The sequence below is a fragment of the Esox lucius genome, chromosome 21 (assembly GCF_011004845.1).
Source record: "Esox lucius isolate fEsoLuc1 chromosome 21, fEsoLuc1.pri, whole genome shotgun sequence".
NCBI lineage: Eukaryota > Metazoa > Chordata > Actinopteri > Esociformes > Esocidae > Esox > Esox lucius.
The window spans coordinates 31688165-31714957 of record NC_047589.1 but is presented as its reverse complement, the minus strand read 5'-3'; the positions used below and the strand labels follow the sequence as shown (position 1 = coordinate 31714957).

General features: G+C 40.8%; 1 protein-coding gene across 2 annotated transcripts; it reads right to left on the bottom strand.

Moving 5' to 3' along the window:
• Window positions 1-70: 70 nt before the first annotated feature.
• On the bottom strand, window positions 71-26143 carry plcd1a (phospholipase C, delta 1a). Of its 2 annotated transcripts, none has more exons than XM_029116321.2 (15): window positions 25870-26143; window positions 17741-17899; window positions 13596-13824; window positions 11780-11909; window positions 9187-9415; window positions 8747-8948; window positions 8273-8417; window positions 6912-7064; window positions 6251-6415; window positions 4989-5142; window positions 3953-4069; window positions 3599-3777; window positions 3151-3286; window positions 1648-1797; window positions 71-1240 (listed from the first exon to the last, which is right to left on the bottom strand). In XM_029116321.2, the coding sequence occupies exons 1-15, from the start codon at window positions 25898-25900 to the stop codon at window positions 1152-1154; spliced, it is 2268 nt and encodes a 755-aa protein (XP_028972154.2). In that variant the 5' UTR covers window positions 25901-26143; the 3' UTR covers window positions 71-1151. The 2 variants fall into 2 exon arrangements, with proteins under 2 accessions (XP_028972154.2, XP_028972153.2); XM_029116320.2 differs by lacking the exon at window positions 25870-26143 and adding an exon at window positions 24160-24490.
• Between the last annotated feature and the right edge of the window lie 650 nt (window positions 26144-26793).

Here is a 26793-nt window from a genome sequence, read left to right as displayed (position 1 = left end):
ATGGTTAATTGCTATGTTTTATGTTGTTTTGTTTTTGCTCTTAATTTCAAGAATGATTTAATAACATTTCTTTCTAAGATTAAACAATGTACAATTTATTTTTAGAAGAACACAGATAATTATCCTGGCTGTCAGCAGATTCCCTAATAAAAACAATATTTCAACAACTCTGTAATAACGTTTCATTCAAGAGCTGGTACAAACGTAGCTTTGAGAAAAACACCATGGCAATGTTACAAGCACAAACAATCTCAGGACAGAGGGCACAGTTAAATGAACGGTTTGTAGTGTTCAGTACAACCAAACACAATGCTGTTTGTAGTGTTCAGTACAACCAAACACAATGCTGTTTGTAGTGTTCAGTACAACCAAACACAATGCTGTTTGTAGTGTTCAGTACAACCAAACACAATGCTGTTTGTAGTGTTCAGTACAACCAAACACAATGCTGTTTGTAGTGTTCAGTACAACCAAACACAATGCTGTTTGTAGTGTTCAGTACAACCAAACACAATGCTGTTTGTAGTGTTCAGTACAACCAAACACAATGCTGTTTGTAGTGTTCAGTTGAACAATAACTCCCACTTAAATAAGGTTCAGAACATGTTAGCTAACCCCTGTTCCAGAGCAGACAAATTAGCATAATAATAACGTTATAACAACATGCCACAGTGATGTTATGATATCAGTTGGGAAGTAAAACTTGATTCATTCATTCATTCATTCATTCATTCATGAATGAATGTAAAACTTGATGTCAAATAAAATTCAACATGAAAACCATTTTTTTTTTATGTGCAAGTGCTTTTCTTAGAAAAATTTAAAAATACATTCTAAAACAAATACTAAATATCGAAATATCATGTAAGCTATTTATATTACAGTTCATCTAGCTTTGACATAAAGATCATAATAAAAACATATATATTTTTACATCTTTTCTAATTATTTTCCAATTAATCTTCAGATTAAAACTGATCTAATCTGTCAAGGAAAACATGTATATTGCAGTGGGTTGGTCAGTAGTGTGAGGGAGGAGTCGGCATATTGTGGGAGTTGCCAGCAAGGTCTGGGCAGGTCCGTTTGATGTGGGAGGGGTACATATGAAGTGGGTGGGGTCAGTGTGACATGGGAGGGGCCAGTATGGTATACTAGGGATCCAGCAGAATGATGTGAACAAACAGGCCGGCGCAGGGGATGACATCACCACGTTTGGTGAGCAAAGGAACATGGCGGTAACCTAGGAAACAGGACGTCATCAGGTTAACATAGTCTTTCTACTGTTGGCTAAATAATGGATTGATTTAACTTTATTAGTCACAATCAGGAGCTAATATTAAACACAAGCAAATAAAATGAGGCAGGGAATGGTGAGGAAATTGTATGTGCTTCCTTTATTTTTAAGAAATATGAACACAAATAAACTCCAAAACATGTTAGAGGATAAGAGAGGGAAGTTATGATAGAGAGAAAGGATAAGAGAATGAGATCATAAGAGAGAGAAAGAAGAGAGAGGATGAACTGGGAGAATGAAAGAGAGAGGATGAAGTGAGAGAATGAAAGAGAGGTTGGGAGAGACAATGAGAGAGGAAAGAGAAAGGATGAGAGACAGGATTAAAGAAGGAGAGGATGTGAAAGAGGAATTACCATTCTGTAGGCTGGTGAGTGGCATGCTGAACTGTCCAATGAAGTCGTTGTGGGAGGTGTGGTCGTAGTCCTCAACCAGGAAGCGCACCATGGCCAGATCTGGAACCTTGAGGTTAAACTGGAATTTCTTGTTCCACATGGGGTTAAAACCTGAAGAGATGTTCAGATGTTACTGAGAATCACCTAAAGGATTATTAGGAACACCATACTAATACTGTGTTTGACCCCCTTTCGCCTTCAGAACTGCCTTAATTCTATGTGGCATTGATTCAACAAGGTGCTGAAGGCATTCTTTAGAAATGTTGGCCCATATTGATAGGATAGCATCTTGCAGTTGATGGAGATTTGTGGGATGCACATCCAGGGCACGAAGCTCCCATTCCACCACATCCCAAAGATGCTCTATTGGGTTGAGATCTGGTGACTGTGGGGGCCATTTCAGTACAGTGAACTCATTGTCATGTTCAAGAAACCAATTTGAAATGATTCAAGCTTTGTGACATGGTGCATTATCCTGCTGGAAGTAGCCATCATGGTGGTCATAAAGGGATGGACATGGTCAGAAACAATGCTCAGGTAGGCCGTGGCATTTAAACGATGCCCAATTGGCACTAAGGGGCCTAAAGTGTGCCAAGAAAACATCCCCCACACCATTACACCCCCACCACCAGCCTGCACAGTGGTAACAAGGCATGATGGATCCATGTTCTCATTCTGTTTACGCCAAATTCTGACTCTACCATCTGAATGTCTCAACAGAAATCGAGACTCATCAGACCAGGCAACATTCTTCCAGTCTTCAACTGTCCAATTTTGGTGAGCTCGTGCAAATTGTAGCCTCTTTTTCCTATTTGTAGTGGAGATGAGTGGTACCCGGTGGGGTCTTCTGCTGTTGTAGCCCATCCGCCTCAAGGTTGTGCGTGTTGTGGCTTCACAAATGCTTTGCCTCATACCTCGGTTGTAACGAGTGGTTATTTCAGTCAAAGTTGCTCTTCTATCAGCTTGAATTAGTCGGCCCATTCTCCTCTGACCTCTAGCATCAACAAGGCATTTTCGCCCAGGACTGCCGCATACTGGATGTTTTTCCCTTTTCACACCATTATTTGTAAACCCTAGCAATGGTTGTGCATGAAAATCCCAGTAACTGAGCAGATTGTGAAATACTCAGACCGGCCCATCTGGCACCAACAACCATGCCACGCTCAAAATTGCTTAAATCACCTTTCTTTCCCATTCTGACATTCAGTTTGGAGTTCAGGAGATTGTCCTGACCAGGACCACACCCCTAAATGCATTGAAGCAACTGCCATGTGATTGGTTGATTAGATAATTGTATTCATGAGAAATTGAACAGGTGTTCCTAATAATCCTTTAGGTGAGTGTAGAAGAGTTGTCCATATGTGTGTGTTCATGTGTGTGTGCGTGTATGTGTGTGTGAGAGTGTGTGTGCGTGTATGTGTGTGTGAGAGTGTGTGCGTATACATGTGTTTGTTTGTCCCTCACCATTGTTGTCTATGTGATGTGTCTCCTTGCTGGCGTTGTCGACTGGAACACCATAAATCTCCACTCTAACAAGCGGGTCCACGATGGATTTAGTCTTCTCCTTATTCAGCTTAGGCAGCTGCTGGGCCGAGATCACCTGGAGACACACACACACACACACTTATGTTTAACATGGGATAAAATCACCTGGGGTTTCATTCCCTAACAGTGTGGTTCTCACCATGACGTGTAAGACCTCCCTAACAGTGAGGTTCTCACCATGACGTGTAAGACCTCCCTAACAGTGAGGTTCTCACCATGACGTGTAAGACCTCCCTAACAGTGGGGTTCTCACCATGACGTGTAAGACCTCCCTAACAGTGTGGTTCTCACCATGACGTGTAAGACCTCCCTAACAGTGAGGTTCTCACCATGACGTGTAAGACCTCCCTAACAGTGAGGTTCTCACCATGACGTGTAAGACCTTCCTTTTAAGCCACGGACCGTCAGTAAGGGTCACAGGATCAAATGCAGATCCAGCCTGTCTCAGGAAGTCGGGCTTCAGGATGTAGCCACTCATTCCGTTGGGTCGGAACCTCCCCTGGTTCAGATCCATCTCCTTAGAAGGAGTCTGGAAGTTCAGTGCCACTGGGGAAAAACATTATCATTAAGACATTATCAATCAATAAAGGATTTTAACGCATTATTAAAAGGAAGTGGAAGAATGTACAAGAAGTTAGCAGGAGTCTGGAGTCTTCTGAGGGAAGTTCTCCAGCTATGTTATCTGGGTTTTTGGGGGGAAGTGTGGTTCCAGAGAGATCACCTATCTGGCAGCCTGTGTTCCACATGGGTACCGGGTTGTAGTTGGAGGAGTCTGTCCTGGATCCGGCAGGGTATATCCGACTCAGCTTGCTCATGTTATGGTGGATAAAGGCGTTAGCTTGGAGAGACAGATGAACAGGTTAGCAATGACAACCTTCTTTCTGGCAGGGACAAACCTCTTTCTGGCAGTGACAAACTTCTTTCTGGCAGTGACAAACTTCTTTCTGGCAGTGACAAACTTCTTTCTGGCAGTGACAAACTTCTTTCTGGCTTTTATAATAGTGTAGTACAGCAAATAATTAGAATATTACGTTTTTTTCTGACAGAAGCTGAGTTAACACAGTCAAACATTTCTAATGGGAGAAACAGTGATTCAATCATATCAGTGTGCAGTATCAGTGCAGAAGGATTGAAACCGAGAGTACCGATCCGAAACTGTCATTTTTATTTTGTTGAGATGCTATGATTGCCATAATTATTTTACATGACTGAATTGTATGTGATACAACGTTTTATTAATGTTTTATTAATGGGGCACTGTTTAGAATCCTGCCTCTAAATAATAACATGACTTGTCTCTTCGTCCTCCTCCCTTACAGAACAAGACCCGGAATAGTATTCCAGATCTAGTCCAGGATGGTTTAGGTTGGGAATGACTGCACTGCATAAAATGTTATAAGGAGATTACAAGTCATGCCAACTGAAAGACAGACACATTTCCAATGCCAGTATCAGATCGAAGCATTCCTACTTTATGGTAAATAGTAAGGATTATCAGCCTGCTTGAGATTAAGAGGTTGCACAGGATTATCAATAAGGTCACTTTGTATCACATCCTCAGACATTGTCCTCAATAGCATTACCCAGCTTAACCACACAGGGCTGATGGGTATTTTACAGTGACTGTAAAGGTACAGGGAATTACAGTTTGTGGTACCTCTACAAGGTTTTGCAGTACTGGGTATATTGTGAATATATAGGAATTCAGTATTATCTGTGTATATGTACAAAGTGAATATATAGGAATACAGTATTACCTGCTGTCTCAGCCAGGTTAGCAGCCTTGGTCTCTTTAAAGGAAGACATCTCGTAGAATGCCTGCTTGGCTTTAGCATTTTCAAACCCTGAGAAGTGGACACTCTTGCAGTAGATCACCAAGTCTGACAGCTCCTTGTTTAGTTTGATCTTTTTCTTGTGGAAATAAATGAGAAATATTGTTAATAATAACATGCATTTCTATCTAAGTAATTAGAATGTTCCTTGTTTCCTTTGTGTGTGGAATGGTAGTAGTTTGCCTGAAGACAGTTTATTGTGGGCCTCCCCCGGATAGGGCCACAGTGTCACTGGACCCCCGTGTCTCAGTCCCAAGGTCTTGCGCTGCTATATTATTGTGCTGGGGGAGTAGGGTCAGTTCTCCTTCTCCACTATAAATCCTTGTAGATCTAAGGAATGCTTTTTTTCCTTGTCTCATGCTGTTTTAAACTTAGGAGTACCAGGCTTGAAAGACCTGTTGCTGTCCCTGTCCAAAGTCCTCCTGGTTGTGTTGCAGATCAAGACGATACCTGACGTTTTCAGCTGCCACTCTGCTGCCCCCCCCCACCCCCGTGTTGTCCCTGTCCTTGTCCATCTGGTCATGCTTCCGACCTGGACTAGGTTTAAATAGACTCTCCAGATGCATTTATTAATTACTACAATTTGTACTCTTAATATGTTCACCCGGCACAGCCAGAAGAGGACTGGTCACCCCTAAAAGCCTGGTTCCTCTCTAGGATTCCTCCTACATTTCAGCATTCTTAGAGAGTTTTTCCTAGCCATTGAAATTCAACACTACTGTTGTTTGCTCCTTGGGGTTTAAGGCCGGGTGTTTTGTAAAAGCACTTTGTGACAACTGCTGTTGGAAAAAGGGTTTTATAAATACATTTGATTGACTGATCGATCCTGGGGTCACTGTGTCCCAAAAAAACAGGCAAACTACTTAGACAAGGGACCATTTCCCAGTACAGGTTCTGACCAGAGTCCTAAGAGCCCTGCTGAAATGTAGTCCAGTACAGGTTCTGACCAGAGTCCTAAGAGCCCTGCTGAAATGTAGTCCAGTACAGGTTCTGACCAGAGTCCTAAGAGCCCTGCTGAAATGTAGTCCAGTACAGGTTCTGACCAGAGTCCTAAGAGCCCTGCTGAAATGTAGTCCAGTACAGGTTCTGACCAGAGTCCTAAGAGCCCTGCTGAAATGCAGTCCAGTATTGGGGAATAATTAGATACATTCTGTCTTCAACAACATCACAGCAGCTTGGTAACATACCTCGGACTTGGCCTTTTGTCCGTTGCTGTCAATCTTAGCGTCGTTGACCTCTGCAGCCTCATCTTCCTCTGAAATACTTTCCACCTCCACTCCAGGACTGGAGCCAAACACAGTGTCCAGCTTATTTAGACGTTGCCCCTTGATGATGAACCGACCCTTCAGCTCCTAGACACAGACAGATGCTATTAGTAATGTCAATGACAGAAAGAGAAAATGCAGGGTTAAAATAGACCAATCAAATCATTACCATCTTGAGGTTAGCAGGTGATCACATCGATCACACATCCCAGTCCTGACTCACACAGTCAAAGAATGTTTCACACACACATACACACACACACACACACACACAAACGTAAACAGTGTCTCACAACCATGGCTTGTAGAGACTTGGTAAATAGTTCAGAAGATCCAGATGTTTACCATAAAGGCTGTCAAAAGTTATGGCATAACTACTCATTCAAGGGTATTTCTTTAGTTTTACTATTTTCCACATTGCAAAATAATAGAAGCATCAAAAAAATAATATATAGAGACAGACCAGATTTGTTATTATGTGGTATAACATTTTTATTGGGTATGATATACACATAATGAAATAAACAACTTCCTTGGAACCCATGTCCTAATAAATGCCTAACAAAATTGGATTGATTTTTACCTTGGGTGAGGGGAAGGTGGTGGGCATCTGGTCTTCCAGGGGGGCGGTGAGGAGGGCACTGCCCAGGATGGTTCTCATGTGCTGGGCCATCAGCTTCTGCTGGTCCAGGGTGCAGTGGTTCTCCAGGGACAGGATCACAGGGTACTCTGATGTCTGTGAAACAGGAGGACAAGTCCTGATATTTAGAGATGCACCGATTGATCGGCTGGTGACCGGAATAGAGCAGTTTCCAGCTGATCAGCCATGACCGGTGACTGGCTGATCATACTCATTTATCCGATTATCTGCCAGTCAAATTAACACCCATGCGATGGTTCATGTCGCGCACACAGCCACACAGACACAGCCACAACCACACAACATGTTGTCGGTGTGGGAGTTCTTCAGCATGAGTGTAGAAGAAACAAGCGTCCAAAATAAGCCATGGAGGAAAAACCATGAAAACATTCAGAACAACAAACTTAATCAGGCACTTAAAACATGAACAATTTCAAGAGGCTAGCAAACACAAAGTGACTAGGTGAAGAAATATCTGTGAGCTGCAAAACGCCTCCATTGCTCGTTGCATGCTTGAGGGCGTGCTGGCCTAAACAGTCACTTTTACGTTCTAGTCACCACCACAGATCGTACACTGAACAGCCATAACATTAAGACCACCTGCCTAATATGGTGTAGGTCCCCCTTTTGCTGCCAAAACAGCCCTGATCCGTCGAGGCATGGTCTCAACTAGACCACTGAAGATGTGCTGTGGTATCTGTGGTATCGTTAGCTGCAAATCCTGTAAGTTGCATGGTGGAGCCTCCATGGATCAGACTTGTTTGTCCAGCACATCCCACAGATGAATTGAGATCTGGGGAATTTGGAGGCCAAGTGAACACCTTGATCTTGTTGTGTTCCTCAAACCATTCCTGAACCATTTTTGCTTTGTGGCAGGGTACATTATCCTACTGAAAGAGGCCAATGCCATCAGGGAATACCGTTGCCATGAAAGGGTGCACATGGTCTGCAACAAACCCAGTTGGTTCTCCCAGAGAGACTCTTTTGCTTTACCCCACATGGACATAGACACTCTTAATTTAGCACATACATCTCACTTTGTCCTGTTTCATGTGAGTATGTATTGCTGTGGTGTTTAGTTTTGTGTTGTCTAGTCAATTGTTTGCTGTTTAGTCCTTGTTCCACCTGTGTGTTTTGTTTGTCCCTGTGTCCCTGGGGATTATTTATTTTTTTAAGAGGCCAGCTGTTGGTTTAGGATCAGGGGTCATGGTAAGAGGCCAGCTGTTGGGTTAGGGTCAGGGGTCACGGTAAGAGGCCAGCTGTTGGGTTAGGGTCAGGGGTCACGGTAAGAGGCCAGCTGTTACCTTGAAGGCGTACTCCCTAATGGCCTTGATGACATCTTTGAACAGGACCTTGGAGGTCAGGGTATACCCATGGTAGATGACTGGTTCTCCATTAGGACCATCCCAACAATCCAACTCCACACAGCGACAACTCTTCATCAATGCCCTGAGGAAAACAACACATAGTCTACAAAACCGCAACACACAACACAGTCCACAACACAACATAGTCTACACCACCGCAACACAACAGGCACAACACTGTAACACAACACATAGTCCACAACATGTTACACAACACAATCCACAACATGTTACACAACACATTGCCAACAACACCGTAACACAACACATAGTCCACAACATCATAACATATATTTCCACAACACACTCCACAACACAACACATTGTACCCTTTTACCTTGTGATAAGAGCTGTTAAACAACACTTGATAAAACTATTTTGTTGAATTGATTGAAAGGTTTTCGTGTTTACTTGATGTAGGCCTCCGTGCTGCTAAGCGATTTGAGCTGATCCCCCGTCAGATAAGTGTTGTGGGACGAACTGACGAAGTAGTGGTTAAGTGGCTGGCTCATATCCTGGAACACCTCTTTGTGGGCGGGGTTAAATATGGACCCCTCCTCCTGTTGCAGGTACATTAGGAAGCCATCTTTGGTCATGTGACTCTGCTGCTTGGCTGAAAGGACACACAATTACAAACATACACAATTATAAACACACAAATAAACATACAAAGACAACATGAGTTACAGATGTGGATATGGGATCTGGTAATCTCAAACTGACTTTGACAAATTCGTTCACTTAGATCTGAGATCATGACTGAGATCATGTTCTTCTGCAGAGAGACAAAGTCGTCCAGAGTCAGTACCATTTCACCTGAGTTATACTGAGTCACGACCAGTTTTTCTCACCTGAGTCATCCGGCTCGTATTTCTCTATGAGCTTCACAGCGTCCTCCAAGGTGACCTGTTCACACTGTTCATTATGGAGGAAGTCGAGGAGATCCTCAGCGCCCATCTGCCCATCGGTGCTGCTGTACTTCCCATAGATCACATCAATCTCCTGGCGGTGTGTCAGAAGATCGTAGAATTCCTTGATCTCTGGACCCTCTAATGTGCCTGAGTTAGATGTGTCACATTCCTACAGGACAGAAAGATGGACGTGTCACATTTCTACAGAACAGAAAGATGAACGTGTCACATTTCTACGAGACAGAAAGATGAATGTGTCACATTTCTACAGGACAGAAAGATGGATGTGTCACATTTCTACGAGACAGAAATATGAATGTGTCACATTTCTACAGGACAGAAAGATGGAACTGTCACATTTCTACAGGACAGAAAGATGGATATGTCACATTTCTACAGGACAGAAAGATGGATGTGTCACATTTCTACGAGACAGAAATATGAATGTGTCACATTTCTACTGGACAGAAAGATGGAACTGTCACATTTCTACAGGACAGAAAGATGGATGTGTCACATTTCTACGAGACAGAAAGATGAATGTGTCACATTTCTACAGGACAGAAAGATGGAAGTGTCATATTTCTACAGGACAGAAAGATGGACGTATCACATTTCTACGAGACAGAAAGATGAACGTGTCACATTTCTACAGGACAGAAATTTGGACGTGTCACATTTCTACAGGACAGAAAGATGGAACTGTCACATTTCTACAGGACAGAAAGATGGATGTGTCACATTTCTACGAGACAGAAAGATGAATGTGTTACATTTCTACAGGACAGAAAGATGGAAGTGTCATATTTCTACAGGACAGAAAGATGGACGTGTCACATTTCTACGAGACAGAAAGATGAACGTGTCACATTTCTACAGGACAGAAATTTGGACGTGTCACATTTCTACAGGACAGAAAGATGAATGTGTCACATTTCTACGAGACAGAAAGATGAATGTGTTACATTTCTACAGGACAGAAAGATGGAAGTGTCATATTTCTACAGGACAGAAAGATGGACGTGTCACATTTCTACGAGACAGAAAGATGAACGTGTCACATTTCTACAGGACAGAAATTTGGACGTGTCACATTTCTACAGGACAGAAAGATGGACGTGCCACATTTCTACGAGACAGAAAGATGGACGTGTCACATTTCTACAGAACAGAAAGAGGGATGTGTCACATTTCTACCAGACAGAAAGATTGACGTGTCACATTGCTTTAACACAGGAAGTTGTTGGTCACCTTTCCACATGACAGGATGTTGTATTAGACAAGTTGTGGAGGATTTTTATTGTTTTAATACTGTGCTATGATTGAATACTGTATGCTTTAAGTTCCATGTTATACAAAAGTGAAAAGGACAGTGAGTTTGTGAACCTTTGATAGTAGAAGAGGCCGCATACTGAATCTCTCTGTGAACCCATTTCCTGTGTAGGTTGTGGTTAATGAGTGAGCCACAATGGAAAGCATGTCTATATGCTGCACTTCCTCACTTCGCAGAAATGGCAGTTCTGAGAATAAAGGTATATTTGCTTGAACAACAGAAACAAGCTTAACCTGGTCTACACTGATCTTGTTGGGCGGGTTTTCTACTCTTGCCTATATTGTTGTAACATGACAGACTCCCAAGATCAGCATGGGGAGACAGATAGGCTTGACCTTGTATGTATGGTTACTCTCTCTGTCTCCTCATGGCCATGAAATAAAACCTTCTGATTTATAGGTGTATTTTCTTTTAATTAGAAATTGAGTCTTGGTCTATCTTCCCTTAACTAATTACAAAGATTCTGGAATTACTCTGTTGAGGAATTTATTTCAATCTTACTGGAAAAGATTGTCCCGAATCAAGAGTTAGCTTCCATCTCTACCAAGCTTCAGCTTCCATCTCTACCGAGCTTCAGCTTCCATCTCTACCAAGCTTCAGCTTCCATCTCTACCGAGCTTCAGCTTCCATCTCTACCGAGCTTCAGCTTCCATCTCTACCAAGCTTCAGCTTCCATCTCTACCGAGCTTCAGCTTCCATCTCTACCGAGCTTCAGCTTCCATCTCTACCGAGCTTCAGCTTCCATCTCTACCAAGCTTCAGCTTCCATCTCTACCGAGCTTCAGCTTCCATCTCTACCGAGCTTCAGCTTCCATCTCTACCGAGCTTCAGCTTCCATCTCTACCAAGCTTCAGCTTGGAAAAAGTGTTGAAACCCTGCTCAGACATTTCTTATACACCTGCCAGGTTATGGGACTGTCCAAATGGAACCTTAAAGAGTTCTACCCAGAACCCAAAGGTTTCTACTATAGGAACAGCCATCAGATCATTTTGGAAATTTGGGGACAGCAGGTAGCCAAGCGGTGAGATCATCTGACCATTAACAAATTATTCTGTCCCTGAGCAAGTCTGTAAATTATTTTGTTTCCTTTCCTGGTCAAATAAGGGTAAACCATTTATTTATTTCATCAAAAAAAATAAGAGCAAAATATATTTAACCTCCAGATATTTAGAATGATTATTAAATGATGAAGTCCACTCACTTTAAAAAGCACTGCAGCATATGAGTCATCCACCTGAATGTTGATCTGGCGGAGGAAGTGTTTCAGCTCCTTCAGATCCATCATGTTGTCCTTGTTCTTGTCTGCTTTTCTCATCTCATCAAAGATCCAGCTTGAATATTTCCCATGTAAGGAGCTAAACACTTATATTCCAGATAGGTTAGTGGGTTTGAGAGTAACAGCTTTTTATTTTTTAAGTGCATTTTCTGCTTAATGGGATAGAGGCAGTAGGGATAGAGGCAGTATGGATAGAGGCAGTAGGGATAGAGACAGCAGGGATAGAGGCAGCAGGGATAGAGGCAGCAGGGATAGAGGAGTGTCCTGAAAAAGTAGTGAGCTGGAATGCAACCCATGTTGCAGTGGTATCTGTTCACTGGAGACGGCAGCCTAGACTGCTACACACTAAAACACACTAACTACCGTACAGCTCTCTGCATGAATGAAAATGTACAGCCAGCTGCTGTTAAAAGTCTATCTGGTTCACATGAAATCGCTGATGTTTAGGTGTAGGCCGTAACACTTATGTTCTTTCCTGGGTCTGTCAGGAGAGTCTGTTATCAGGCTAGCTACATGAAACAGGCCCACTGTAGGAAAGCAGAGAAGGCGTCTGAGGCCTTGAGCTTTGTGTCTTGTGCCCAGCTCATGTGACCTGGGCCTTCAGTGGATCTAACTGGTCAAAACAGCCTCAGAGGTTACAGTAGATCACCAGCGAGAAAGAGATAGAACATGTTGAGCTAGATGGACAAGACCTGGAAGGAGAGTTGGTTTGAATGTGTTGTTGCTATAATTCAGCTAATGTCCACAAGGTGGGAGCATATATTAACTATACATTATATTATAGTTTATTAGGGATATTCCATTTTAGTAGAACGCAATGGGTTAGAAAGGAATGTAGAATGCAACATAACTCATGGCTTTTTAAACTCTGTGAAACTGTAAAAAGTCAAATTGAATAGTAACTGTAACAAATTACATTTAGAAATGGACCAAACCAACATTTATAGAGATAGAATGAAGTTCAGTGTCTGACAACGATAGAGATGTTTAGGATTAGTCTGTAGTGTCTGATAACGATAGAGATTTAGGATTAGTCTGAAGTGTCTGACAACGATAGAGATTCAGGATTAGTCTGTAGTGTCTGATAACGATAGAGATTCAGGATTAGTCTGTAGTGTCTGATAACGATAGAGATTCAGGATTAGTCTGTAGTGTCTGACAACAATAGAGATATAGGATTAGTCTGTAGTGTCTGACAACAATAGAGATTCAGGATTAGTCTGTAGTGTCTGACAACAATAGAGATTCAGGATTAGTTTGTAGTGTCTGACAACGATAGAGATTCAGGATTAGTCTGTAGTGTCTGACAACGATAGAGATGTTTAGGATTAGTCTGTAGTGTCTGATAACGATTGAGATTCAGGATTAGTCTGTAGTGTCTGACAACGATAGAGATTCAGGATTAGTCTGTAGTGTCTGACAACGATAGAGATTCAGGATTAGTCTGTAGTGTCTGACAACGATAGAGATTTAGGATTAGTCTGAAGTGTCTGACAACGATAGAGATTCAGGATTAGTCTGTAGTGTCTGACAACGATAGAGATTCAGGATTAGTCTGTAGTGTCTGACAACGATAGAGATGTTTAGGATTAGTCTGTAGTGTCTGACAACGATAGAGATATAGGATTAGTCTGTAGTGTCTGACAACGATAGAGATTCAGGATTAGTCTGTAGTGTCTGACAACGATATTAGTCTTGTCTAAGTAGACTAAGTGTTTGGGTAGTTGCATAAAGAGGATACTGTTCACTCGTCTGCTGGCGGTTGAGTTTCTTAGTGTTGGTGATGATCTTGTCCAGCCCACTCACCCACTGCTGGACGTCCTCTGCCGACGTGGCCATCAGATCGAGATTCTTCCGACGACCCTTAAAGATGATGGAAAAACACCGGTCCTCTTCCTGAGCATCTGTGTACTTCTGCAGACCCTCTGACTCCCGGCCCTTACGCACAGAGTCTATGTCATCAATGGAGACTGGAAGGAAGACAGGACCGCAACGAGCCAATGTGGGAAAATTAGACCAAATACAGTGTGTGTGTTATATGTATAAACAGACCATAATCAACCAGAAATCGAGCCTTAAAAACCTGGCAGACCGAATCAAATGGGCAGTTGTCTGTACAATACTATAACATGGAAAACACAACACAATCCTTAAAATACCTCCCAGCGTACCGTCTTCCTGAGCAGATATGAATATAATGTGTAACAAGAAGCAACAACATACTAGGTATTATCAACATTAGTGATTGCTTTGTTCAAACGTAAATACAGTGGAAACAACAGAACCCCAAGGTAACGCCCAGGGAAACTCAGAGTAACATCATATCAGACCTACTGGCACCAGGGTCCATCCATGTCATGTGTATAATCAGGGACCAATCAGGGAGCAAGTGTATTGCAGGGTTTATAGGGTAGATGGTTTGGGTTGTGCCAGACACACTGTCTTTGACTTGACAATCTGCAGGAAAACTGTCTCTGTTCAGCAGGCTGGCAATAGACTACGAAGGCCTTCGCACAATCACAGCACTGAAGCAGATAAAACCAAACAGCCTCACAGGAGATAAAAACACACTGAACGTTCTATCAACACACTTCCTGTTTCTGTTAAAAGTACAACAACTGGAAGTTCTGTCCTTTGAACATACACTTCTACTGCTGCTGCTATTTCTACAAACAGTACTCATACTATTACTACTACCACTACTATTATTACTGCTACTACTACTACTGCCACCACTATTACTAATACTACTACCATTACTACTGCCACTAATATTACAACTACCACCACTACTACTACTGCCACTACTGTTACTACTACTGTTCTACTGCCACTAATATTACAACTACCACCACTACTACTACTGCCACTACTGATACTACTACCATTACTACTTCCATTACTACTGCCACTACTATTACTACTGCTACTACTACTACTGCCACCACTATTACTATTACTACTACCATTACTACTGCCACTAATATTACAACTACCACCACTACCACTACTGCCACTACTGTTACTACTACTGTTCTACTGCCACTAATATTACAACTACCACCACTACTACTACTGCCACTACTGATACTACTACCATTACTACTTCCATTACTACTGCCACTACTATTACTACTGCTACTACTACTACTGCCACCACTATTACTATTACTACTACCATTACTACTGCCACTAATATTACAACTACCACCACTACTACTACTGCCACTACTGATACTACTACCATTACTACTTCCATTACTACTGCCACTACTATTACTACTGCTACTAATACCGCTGCCACTACTATTACTACTACCATTACTACTGCCACTACTATTACAACTATCAACAATACTACTTCTACTACTAAAGCTACTATGAGAACAATAAAGACAGGATTTCATCCAATTGGGAACTGCCTACCTATTGTCTTCATAGAGATGGCGTTAAAGTGTCAATTAAAAAGATGGTTCAATAACGAATCGATAATGATGGAAACAATAATGCTGGGTCATTTAGACTAACTCAGCTGACTGGCTCACTGACTGATCTAATGACTGAATGACTGACCTAATGACTGAATGGCTGACTAAATGACTGACTGGCTGACTAAATAAATTACTGACTGGATGAATATCCCAGAAGAAACTATTGTTTACCAACAAGGGTGCAAAGCACACACATACACATAACACAAACAAAACCAGGAAATATTGAGTATTTCGGATATTGAACAGTTCCATTTCAGGGAAAGATCCATGTTATCATAGTGGCATTACTAAAATACTACAAGAGAAAAAGACTGTGGTTCTGACTAGGATCCCTCTGCCTTTTCAGGTGTGGTGCAGATGTGTGTGGCGGCCAGGAAGCCAAACCCATGTAAGTCAGTATTGTACACCCACACTTTGCCTTTTAGATTCACTTCTTCATTAGTAAAGGAATGGTGGAACTAAAATCACCAACTAAATCTCTGAAGACAATCAGTAATATGCTACAAACATAAATTTAGGCTGATTTATTTTTGTGTAAAATATCCAAGACAGATATCAGGCTATTATGTGACAAAGTAAAAACAAACAGATCTGATTACATGATTTTAGGGCAGGAATATCCTTCAAATACATCAGAATTATTCTGTTCTGTAACTTGCGGTAAACTTACGTGATGTGTTAATAGTAACCTTTGTACAGATGAGTACAGGACCCAGAAAGTATATTATAGTAGTCAGACTGTATATTATAGTAGCCAGACAGTACAGTATGGTAGTCAGACTGTATATTATAGTAGTCAGACTGTATATTATAGTAGCCAGACAGTACAGTATGGTAGTCAGACTGTATATTATAGTAGTCAGACTGTATATTATGGTAGCCAGACAGTACAGTATGGTAGTCAGACAGTATATTATAGTAGTCAGACTGTATATTATAGTAGCCAGACAGTACAGTATGGTAGTCAGACTGTATATTATAGTAGCCAGACAGTACAGTATGGTAGTCAGACTGTATATTATAGTAGTCAGACTGTATATTATGGTAGCCAGACAGTACAGTATGGTAGTCAGACAGTATATTATAGTAGTCAGACTGTATATTATAGTAGCCAGACAGTACAGTATGGTAGTCAGACTGTATATTATAGTAGCCAGACAGTACAGTATGGTAGTCAGACTGTATATTATAGTAGTCAGACTGTATATTATAGTAGCCAGACAGTACAGTATGGTAGTCAGACTGTATATTATAGTAGTCAGACTGTATATTATAGTAGCCAGACAGTACAGTATGGTAGTCAGACAGTATATTATAGTAGTCAGACTGTATATTATAGTAGCCAGACAGTACAGTATGGTAGTCAGACTGTATATTATAGTAGTCAGACTGTATATTATAGTAGCCAGACAGTACAGTGGTAGGAACTCATAGCCTGTACCTTCTATGACCAGGCAGTTACCCAAACCAATTACACTGACTGACTAGGAGTGACAGTGAGACTAAAAGCTATATATAAATGTCATATAAGACCTATAGCTGTATGGAGAATGCTCTGTGAGACCTGCCCTTGGGACAGGGAGCAGTTCTTGGCTTCTGTCTGCTGTAATGTGTAAGATACTGTACAGTGTTTGCACTTACACTTGTATAACAAGTAAAACCAGTTAACTATGTGCAGTGTTTAAGAGAGGAACCAAAAACCATCCATTACAGGACTAAGAGGAACATTATCAGGTTGATATTACAACACTGAGCCCATCTGATGAGTTGATGGTAGAACGTGTTTACTAAACACTGAGTGTCCCACCCAGATCATCCTCCCCTGTTTTACCAGTCTTCCCTCCTCTGGCTTCCCTCTGGGGGGTGAGGCTGACTTAGGGGGGGGGGTGGAGGGAGCACCTAACTGATAAACATGGAATCCCAGAGGACGCCTCCAGTGGACACACACTCACTGAATAAACACATCAAACATCCAACACACACACACACCCCAATCTGGACAGAGGGTAGTGGTGTTTCGTGATTACTGATGGCTTCAGCCGGACTGTATGTTTCCACTATTGATGGCTTCAGCCGGACTGTATGTTTCCACTATTGATGGCTTCAGCCGGACTGTCTGTTTTCATTACTAATGGCTTCAGCTAGACTGCATGTTTGGTCCGGTTGTGTGGTAAACATTAGGGTCAGGTAAATGTGTATGATAAACGTTAGGATCAGGTTAGGCTGTATGGTGAAAAATAGGGTCAAGTTAGGGTGTATGGTTAACATTAGGGTAAGGTTTGGGTGTATGGTTAAGATTAGGGTCAAGTTAGGGTGTATGGTTAACATTAGGGTAAGGTTTGGTGTATGGTTAACATTAGGGTAAGGTTTGGGTGTATGGTGCAAGTCTTACAGGTCTGTTTTTTCCCAAATGGTTTGTTTGATTCATGCCACATGGTCGTGCAGTCCTCCTGCAGCTTAAAGAAGCGGTTCTTCTTCCATGTGGACGACTTTACCTTCATCAGCTCACCACCTTTCAGCAGGAACTGGAGGTCTGCATCGCCCTCTAGACCTAAGGTCACACAAAGAACATAGGTTGAAAGTCAGACTGAGTAACAATACAACTACTAAAACCAGTTGAAGATATTGAGTCTTTGTATTTATACATGGACTGGTATGGTGTTGGAGTACTAACTATTGTTTAGTACTCTGCTATTTTAATGATATTATGTACCGTAGATGATGAGATCCACAAAGCACTAACTACAGGTTGACCTATATGTTATTGGAGTACTAACTACAGGTTGGCCTGTATGGTGTTGGAGTACTAACTACAGGTTAACCTGTATGGTATTTGAATACTAACTACAGGTTGGTCTGTATGGTGTTGGAGTACTAACTACAGGTTGACCTGTATGGTGTTGGAGTACTAACTACAGGTTGACCTGTATGGTATTGGAGTATTAACAACAGGTTGACCTGTATGGTATTTGAATACTAACTACAGGGTAACCTGTATGGTATTGGAGTATTAACTACAGGTTGACCTGTATAGTGTTGGAGTATTAACTACAGGTTGAATTGTATGGTATTGGAGCACTAAATACAGGTTGACCTGTATGGTATTGGAGTATTAACAACAGGTTAACCTGTATGGTATTGGAGTAATAACTACAGGTTAACCTGTATGGTATTGGAGTATTAACTACAGGTTAACCTGTATGGTATTGGAGTATTAACTACAGGTCAACCTGTATGGCATTGGAGTATTAACTACAGGTTAACCTGTATGGTATTGGAGTATTAACTACAGGTTAACCTGTATGGTATTGGAGTATTAACTACAGGTTGACCTATATGGTATTGGAGTATTAACTACAGGTTGACCTGTATGGTATTGGAGTGCTAACTACAGGTGGACCTGTATGGTATTGGAGTATTAACTACAGGTGGACCTGTATGGTATTGGAGTATTAACTACAGGTTAACCTGTATGGTATTGGAGTATTAACTACAGGTTGACCTATATGGTATTGGAGTATTAACTACAGGTTGACCTGTATGGTATTGGAGTACTAACTACAGGTGGACCTGTATGGTATTGGAGTATTAACTACAGGTTGACCTGTATGGTATTGGAGTATTAACTACAGGTCGACCTATATGGTATTGGAGTATTAACTACAGGTTGACCTGTATGGTATTGGAGTATTAACTACAGGTTAACCTGTATGGTATTGGAGTATTAACTGCAGGTTGGTGGAATCCAACACACTCTCCCCCTCATTTGGAGAACAGACACCTGTTATTTCCTTTACCTGTGTTCCTCATCCCTATTGAACTTCCTTCTTACCTAATGCATCTTATCGCTCATTGTTTGGTTTTGTTCTTATGTAACATTGGTTTTGTTTTCATGTCTTAGTTTCAGTTTTGTTATATCTTAGTTATTCTAAAAGTTGTCTCATCTCCCTGTGTCTGTGTCTTGCCTCCTACATGGAACACTACAGTACAGTGATGGAGGACAAACTACAGGTTAACCTGTATGGTATCGGTATTAACTACAGGATAACCTGCATGGTGTTGGAGTATTAACTACAGGATAACCTGCATGGTATTGGAGTATTAACTACAGGATAACCTGCATGGTATTGGAGTATTAACTACAGGTTAACCTTTATGGTATTGGAGTATTAACTACAGGTTAACCTTTATGGTGTTGGAGTATTAACTACAGGATAACCTGCATGGTATTGGAGTATTAACTACAGGTTGAACTGTATGGTATCGGTATTAACTACAGGATAACCTGCATGGTATTGGAGTATTAACTACAGGATAACCTGCATGGTATTGGAGTATTAACTACAGGTTAACCTGCATGGTATTGGAGTATTAACTACAGGTTAACCTTTATGGTGTTGGAGTATTAACTACAGGTTAACCTGTATGGTATTGGAGTATTAACTACAGGTTAACCTTTATGGTGTTGGAGTATTAACTACAGGATAACCTGCATGGTATTGGAGTATTAACTACAGGTTAACCTTTATGGTGTTGGAGTATTAACTACAGGTCGACCTGTATGGTATTGGAGTATTAACTACAGGTTAACCTGAATGGTATTGGAGTATTAACTACAGGTTAACCATTATGGTGTTGGAGTATTAACTACAGGTTGACCTGTATGGTATTGGAGTATTAACTACAGGTTAACCTGAATGGTATTAGAGTATTAACTACAGGTTAACCTGAATGGTATTGGAGTACTGACTACAGGTTGACCTGTATGGTATTGGAGTACTAACTACAGGTGGACCTGTATGATGTTGAATTACTAACTACAGGTTGACTTGTATGATTTTGGAGTACTAACAACAGGTTGACCTGCATGATGTTGGAGTACTAACTCATGAGAGTGGTCTGCAACTGACTCATAAACGGTTATCATATTGTTGGAAGAAGCTCAACTATCTCATTACACACTGGTGGATAGATCTGTGGTAGGTCTTATACAGTAAAACCAGTCTGGTAGTAGTTGTAGGTTTTATACAGTAAAACCAGTCTGGTAGTAGTTGTAGGTATTACACAGTAACACCAGTCTGGTAGTAGTTGTATGTTTTATACAGTAACACCAGTCTGGTAGTAGTTGTAGGTTTTATACAGTAAAACCAGTCTGGTAGTAGTTGTAGGTATTACACAGTAACACCAGTCTGGTAGTAGTTGTATGTTTTATACAGTAACACCAGTCTGGTAGTAGTTGTATGTTTTATACAGTAACACCAGTCTGGTAGTAGTTGTAGGTATTACACAGTAACACCAGTCTGGTAGTAGTTGTAGGTATTACACAGTAACACCAGTCTGGTAGTAGTTGTATGTTTTATACAGTAAGACCAGTCTGGTAGTAGTTGTAGGTTTTATACAGTAACACCAGTCTGGTAGTAGTTGTAGGTATTATACAGTAACACCAGTCTGGTAGTAGTTGTATGTTTTATACAGTAACACCAGTCTGGTAGTAGTTGTATGTTTTATACAGTAACACCAGTCTGGTAGTAGTTGTATGTTTTATACAGTAACACCAGTCTGGTAGTAGTTGTATGTTTTATACAGTAACACCAGTCTGGTAGTAGTTGTAGGTTTTATACAGTAACACCAGTCTGGTAGTAGTTGTATGTTTTATACAGTAAGACCAGTCTGGTAGTTGATGTATGTTTTCATACAGTACCAAGATGAGTCAAAAGTTTAATTTTCTTTTCTTTGGAAAAAGACAAATGATCCACAAGCTATATACTTTTAGTGCGATGCCTCTCTTAACCCATCATATTCAATTAAAAAAAGATATCCATATTGCCTTAGATTTGTGTTTATTGGACACATTTCATGATGTCATTCAGTTTAGCAGAATATCCTGTTTATGTTCCTGTGTTTTTGCAGACTAATCAGTTTCCAGTACATGAGACAAAAGCAGTGCTCTTCAGACACAAGCTCTGTATCAATCCTTTTCTATACCGACTGGACTGATCTACAGGACAGCCTGACTGAGTTATCTGGTCCACCAGCCGGCTCTCTTCCTGTTGAACTGTCTGGATGAACAACAACTCAAAAGGGAAATTGGGACAGGCCAGGGCAACAGCTGGTGACAGATGGGCCCCTGATGGGACAGACTACATACATACGCCCAACACACTCAGTCGATTCAATACGATTCACAGTGTCAACATACAAACGCCCAACACATTCAGTCGATTCAATACGATTCACAGTGTCAACATACAAACGCCCAACACATTCAGTCGATTCAATACGATTCACAGTGTCAACATACATACGCCCAACACATTCAGTCGATTCAATACGATTCACAGTGTCAACATACAAACGCCCAACACATTCAGTCGATTCAATACGATTCACAGTGTCAACATACAAACTCCCAACACATTCAGACAATTCACGGTGTCAATATACATAGGGAGAGCTGTTCAATTAAACAAGTAAATAATTAACAAATGTTCTGGGCTGATCAGACTTCAGGTTGGCAAACATTTAAAGACATAACCCTAGTTTTATATACATAACCCTAGCCTATAAAGTCATAAACCTAGTTTTATAGATATAACCCTAGCCTATAAAGTCAAAAACTTAGTTTTATAGACATAACCCTAGCCTATAAAGTAATAAACCTGGTTTTATAGACATAACCATAGCCTATAAAGTCATAAACCTGGTTTTATAGACATAACCCTAGCCTATAAAGTAATAAACCTAGTTTTATAGACATATCCCTAGCCTATAAAGTAATAAACCTAGTTTTATATACATAACCATAGCCTATAAAGTCATAAACCTAGTTTCATAAATATGACAGACGCTGCCGCTGGTAAAGCAGAGCTGAATTGCAGCAAATTAACTTTAAAACACTCAGACCACTAAACTTTATTCGGCTTGGGGCCCCCAAAAAAGTGTGTGTTTGAGCTTGGATCCCAGGAAACCATAGAATTCCTCATTTAGGTACCAGAATGAAAAAATTTAAGAACCCCTGACCTAGCCAATAAAGTCATAACCCTAGGCTTGATAGACATAACCCTAGCCAATAAAGTCATAACCCTAGGCTTGATAGACATAACCCTAGCCAATAAAGTCATAACCCTAGGCTTGATAGACATAACCCTACTTTTAAAAGACGTTACCCTTGCGTTGGTAGACTTGTTGTTAACTGCAGTTACCTGTTGTTACCGCTAGTATCCTGCTTTAACTTCTAGTTATCGGTTGTTCACTGTAACTAGGCTACCTGCTGTTGCATGTAGTTACTTGTTAACTCAAGTGAAGAGACATTCTTCTTTTCAGGTAATTGGCAGTTTTCTGTTCACCCGCCCCTTTCCTTTCCATTGGTCAATATATTTTTATGCCTGCGTAACACAAACGTAGGCTACAGCATTCCCCCATATCCACCGAACACGGAAGGGACTAGAAGATTAATGTAAGATGAGGTGCTGGCCTGGAAACGCTTCAGCAGCTCCTCGTGTATGCGTGGTTGAGCAATAGTGTTTCAACATCTTTGATGAGGTTAGGCTGCACACAGGCCAATATCTGCTTAGTATGGTGTGTCAGAAGAATCCGTAACATAAAACCCTTGCTTTTCTATCCAAAACACCCTGACCAACTCTACTGTTTTTGTCGCCTTAGGAAGATGACACGAACCTTGGCGATCAACTGACTAATAAAACATTACAACTTGCCCACTATAGATTCTGGCCAGGCATCATGAGAAGGTTACTGAGCTTTGTCGATAGTATTTCTATGCGCAAATCAACTTTTAGGTAGTCAACTTTTAGGAAACAATGCGCAAATCAGCTTTTATAAATCGATGGAAACGCTCAAAATGTCTGATATTTTATTCGTCAATATAGAATGCATGCGACAAAGTTCTTTAGTAGGAAATGTTCTGAAAATTCTATTTTTCCATGTTTAGGTCGCTGGAAGTCAGTTTAAATGGAAAAGCCCATTGGCTTATGAAATGAGCATATCACTTTGTATGTGAACTTTAGAATTTACGCATAAAACATGTTCGATAAGTGGATGGAAATATTGTCTCCTCTAAACCGACTGGATGAGAAAACGTTGAGGGGCGGGTACGGGATATCACTTGAGGACTACGACATGAAGGGCCACACCCACGCGTAACAGAGCAATTACACGTTACCGTAGTTACATAAAACTTTAGGCTACTACCTGTTGGTACCTAGTTACCCAAGACTATAGGTAGCTGTATTAACTGCATCACCTGACAGCAGTTAGCCTACATTGCTTGCATACGGTTATTTCTTTCTTCTGGGTGTGGAACTTTATAAAGACCCATGAATCCAGAGCGCCAGGCCGTGTAAAACAAGCTGTTGTAATCCTCAGAAGTAGATTTATTACTGGTAATTTGCCTATGTGGTTTTCGATTTATTTAATGTTTGCCTTTTTATTTACCTGTTTTAAATTTTTACTAAGGATAAAATTAATTGGAAAAAATCTTACATTATGACAATGTAAACACAAACAGATTTTTCTGATTTAATCTAACGGATGATTTGTTAGAAGAAACCACAAAGCGTGATCATCATGTGCCACATACCACAACGATGACTATAAGATAATTGTACTAAGATGGGACATGTTATGATTTGTTCGCGGCATTCCTTTGGAGGAAATGATCCCACCTGAGACAGCTATAGATAAGAGGTGTTTTCCTTTGCCTAGAACATCAGTCATGCTATCACTACACAAAATATGCCAGAAAACGTAGTGTAAGCAATGAGAGAGATGTGACATCACATTTAATGAACGTACCTAAGAGTTTCCCATTGACTCGCGCAACCCTTTTCACTTTCTCTTGAAAAATCTTCTCCTCTGATTTAGTCCTGTTGGGACGTTTATAAAAACAAGACATAGCGATAAACACTCTCCGCGCTATATCCCCTCACACTGATCTCGCTTAGAGACGACCGAAATTGCGTTGAAAAATTGCGTTGAAAAAACACGACCGCAGTTGTGTTGTTGTAGACCGGGCGTATCCCAAAAAACTAATCACTTTTCCAAACTGAGGATAGCCTACAAACTAGACCAATGTTCCTACTAGGATTTCTTTCAGTGACTGACGTTATCATTCCACATGTTGACACACAGGTTCGATGTGTTCTCTGTGCCAGCTGCTACGCCTCTACTTCGGCTGCACACTCTAAACACGACTTTAGACCGTGAAAACGCGAGTCGGGTAGTCATGGTACCCTGACAATGTAAATAAAAATTGCACTAAAAATAATCTAGTCTTTTGGTTTGGATGAGGTAAAACAACCTTCAAGAAGTATCAGTGATTGACTGACAGTAGCCACAGCATGTTGTAGTATACACTCCAGGTAAAAGCCCGCCACCCTACGGTGTGGACTACTCATCATTTGGTGATTATGTGCTGAGAAACGGTTTGACAACACCTTGGATAGCCTACATGATGAGTGAGACAACTGTTGGCTAGTAAATGACAAAAGGTCTCTTGTATTTCTCATCCATTCAGAAGGATATACCATATAAACTGGCCACCTTCTGCTGCTTTCATATTGACAGTTCCATCATATATAGGGCGCTGTTAGGGGCATTCTAGGCTATAGGCTTGCTATATTAATAGTACATTATAGTATCGGCTGAAACCAGCTCTGTGGAGATATTACAGCGCATCATCCCTAGCTGACAACTTTATCGATTACCTCCACACATGTATAGTACAATATCGGACCGGGGTGCATAAACATGTTGTGGATCAATATTGAACCATACAGCTTATTCCCGAAGACAACGCCTTTATTAAGGTTAGTCTTTTCGAGATAATGATGGCCTTTAGCCACTGCGTGAACAGAGCTAACATGCCAAATGGTTATGAAATGCTTCACCGGCTGTGCACATCTATTCATTTTGCACTGGATATGCACACCGACTAACTTACACTTAAACACACACAAACACACACACACACACACACACACACACATTGAAACAATAATCACATATGTAGCTGCTGTTAGTGTTTTACCTAAATGTCCTGTATTCCCACAAATCGACTCGATACTCAGGTATATCCACGTGACTCTATTACTTTTTATTCGTTGTTATGCGTTTTACTGTGTGTACATATATTCCTCGTGTTACTATTTTATGATATATTTACTTCTAACTGGTAAGCATTATATTATTATTCAACACCTGGTAACTAAACACGTGACAAATAAAATGCGCTTTTATTTGTAATCAGTACGCCAATAACAGACATACAAAAATCACAAACCACAAAAAAACTGTCATTACGCCAGTTGAGAAATGGAATCAAAATGATGTGTCAATGGGGAATCCCCAAAAAAATATATTCTGAATGTACGCCCTTGAACCTTTAAAAATGGTATGACCGATCACTCAATTCAGTTGATGTACAGTAACATTATCTAATCGTTTACCTAACCATATGGATGTATGTTACACATCGTATCCATGTACTTCTGCATTTCAACCTACCCAATTTTGCCGCTTTGCTGTTCAATTCCATCTGGATTTGATCAGTCCAAAGTCGCCTGCGAGTAAAATCCCTCCACTCTTCAGAAACGACACGCACGTAAGTGTGTTAAAGAGTTTTTATGAACAAAAAAGTAATAGCTGTGATACAAAGCAGTGCACAGGTCTTGACAAATCTCTCCCCTACGAACTACAACGTTGCGTAGACCAGTTGTCTGTATCAAACCCTGCCATCGTGCCCCGCCGCTCAACCAGTACACACCCCCACATCACACCGGTTTTACTAGTCCCGTTAAGCTTATTCCAGCCAAATGTCGTGACACAGAGTAACTCAGATTTGTTGTCACATACATATTTATACTGGTATTTCTGCCTCTGTGTTTCCAGGCGACCAGTTTTAGAAAAGAGAGACCAAGAGCAGATATTGAGACCATGTACATACAGACTAGTTATAGAGGGCATGCATTTATGAAGTCCAGATATAGAGACTAGTTCTAGATATCAAATACAGAAATTGCATTGTGGGGTGAGGTTTATCATCCGAAGAACTGAAGAATTGTGAACAAAAGCGATTAGTTAACTAATGCAATTAAGTTACAAATACTTTATGTGGCCCATAAGCCAACTGAGGAAGTTTTGATGAATAATTATTCCCAGTTGTTATCAACTGATAAATTTTATTACATTTCATCAGTATTCATAACAGAATGGACGTGTGACAGTTAGCTTTTGCGTTTAGAGCATCTGACCAGTAATTAAAAGGTTGAATCCCCAAACTAAAGCTACTCAAACTAAGTTAGCCGTTCATGATTGGCACTTCAATAAACAATTATTGTTTAAAATGACCAACTGAAGCAGACAATTGGGGAATAGTTGGTATAAACAGAGCATATGTTTTTGATTAGTATGAGAAGTAAGAGAGAGAGA

Excerpts from the sequence above, each read along its gene's own strand:
- plcd1a (XM_029116320.2), bottom strand. The coding sequence starts at position 24,259 with ATGTCTTGTTTTTATAAACGTCCCAACAGGACTAAATCAGAGGAGAAG. Across the intron at positions 13,825-17,740 it reads ATTTGGGAAAAAACAGACCT|TCTCCATTGATGACATAGAC; the intron begins GTAAGACTTGCA and ends TCTTCCTTCCAG. Across the intron at positions 6,416-6,911 it reads CCACCTTCCCCTCACCCAAG|GAGCTGAAGGGTCGGTTCAT; the intron begins GTAAAAATCAAT and ends GTCTGTGTCTAG.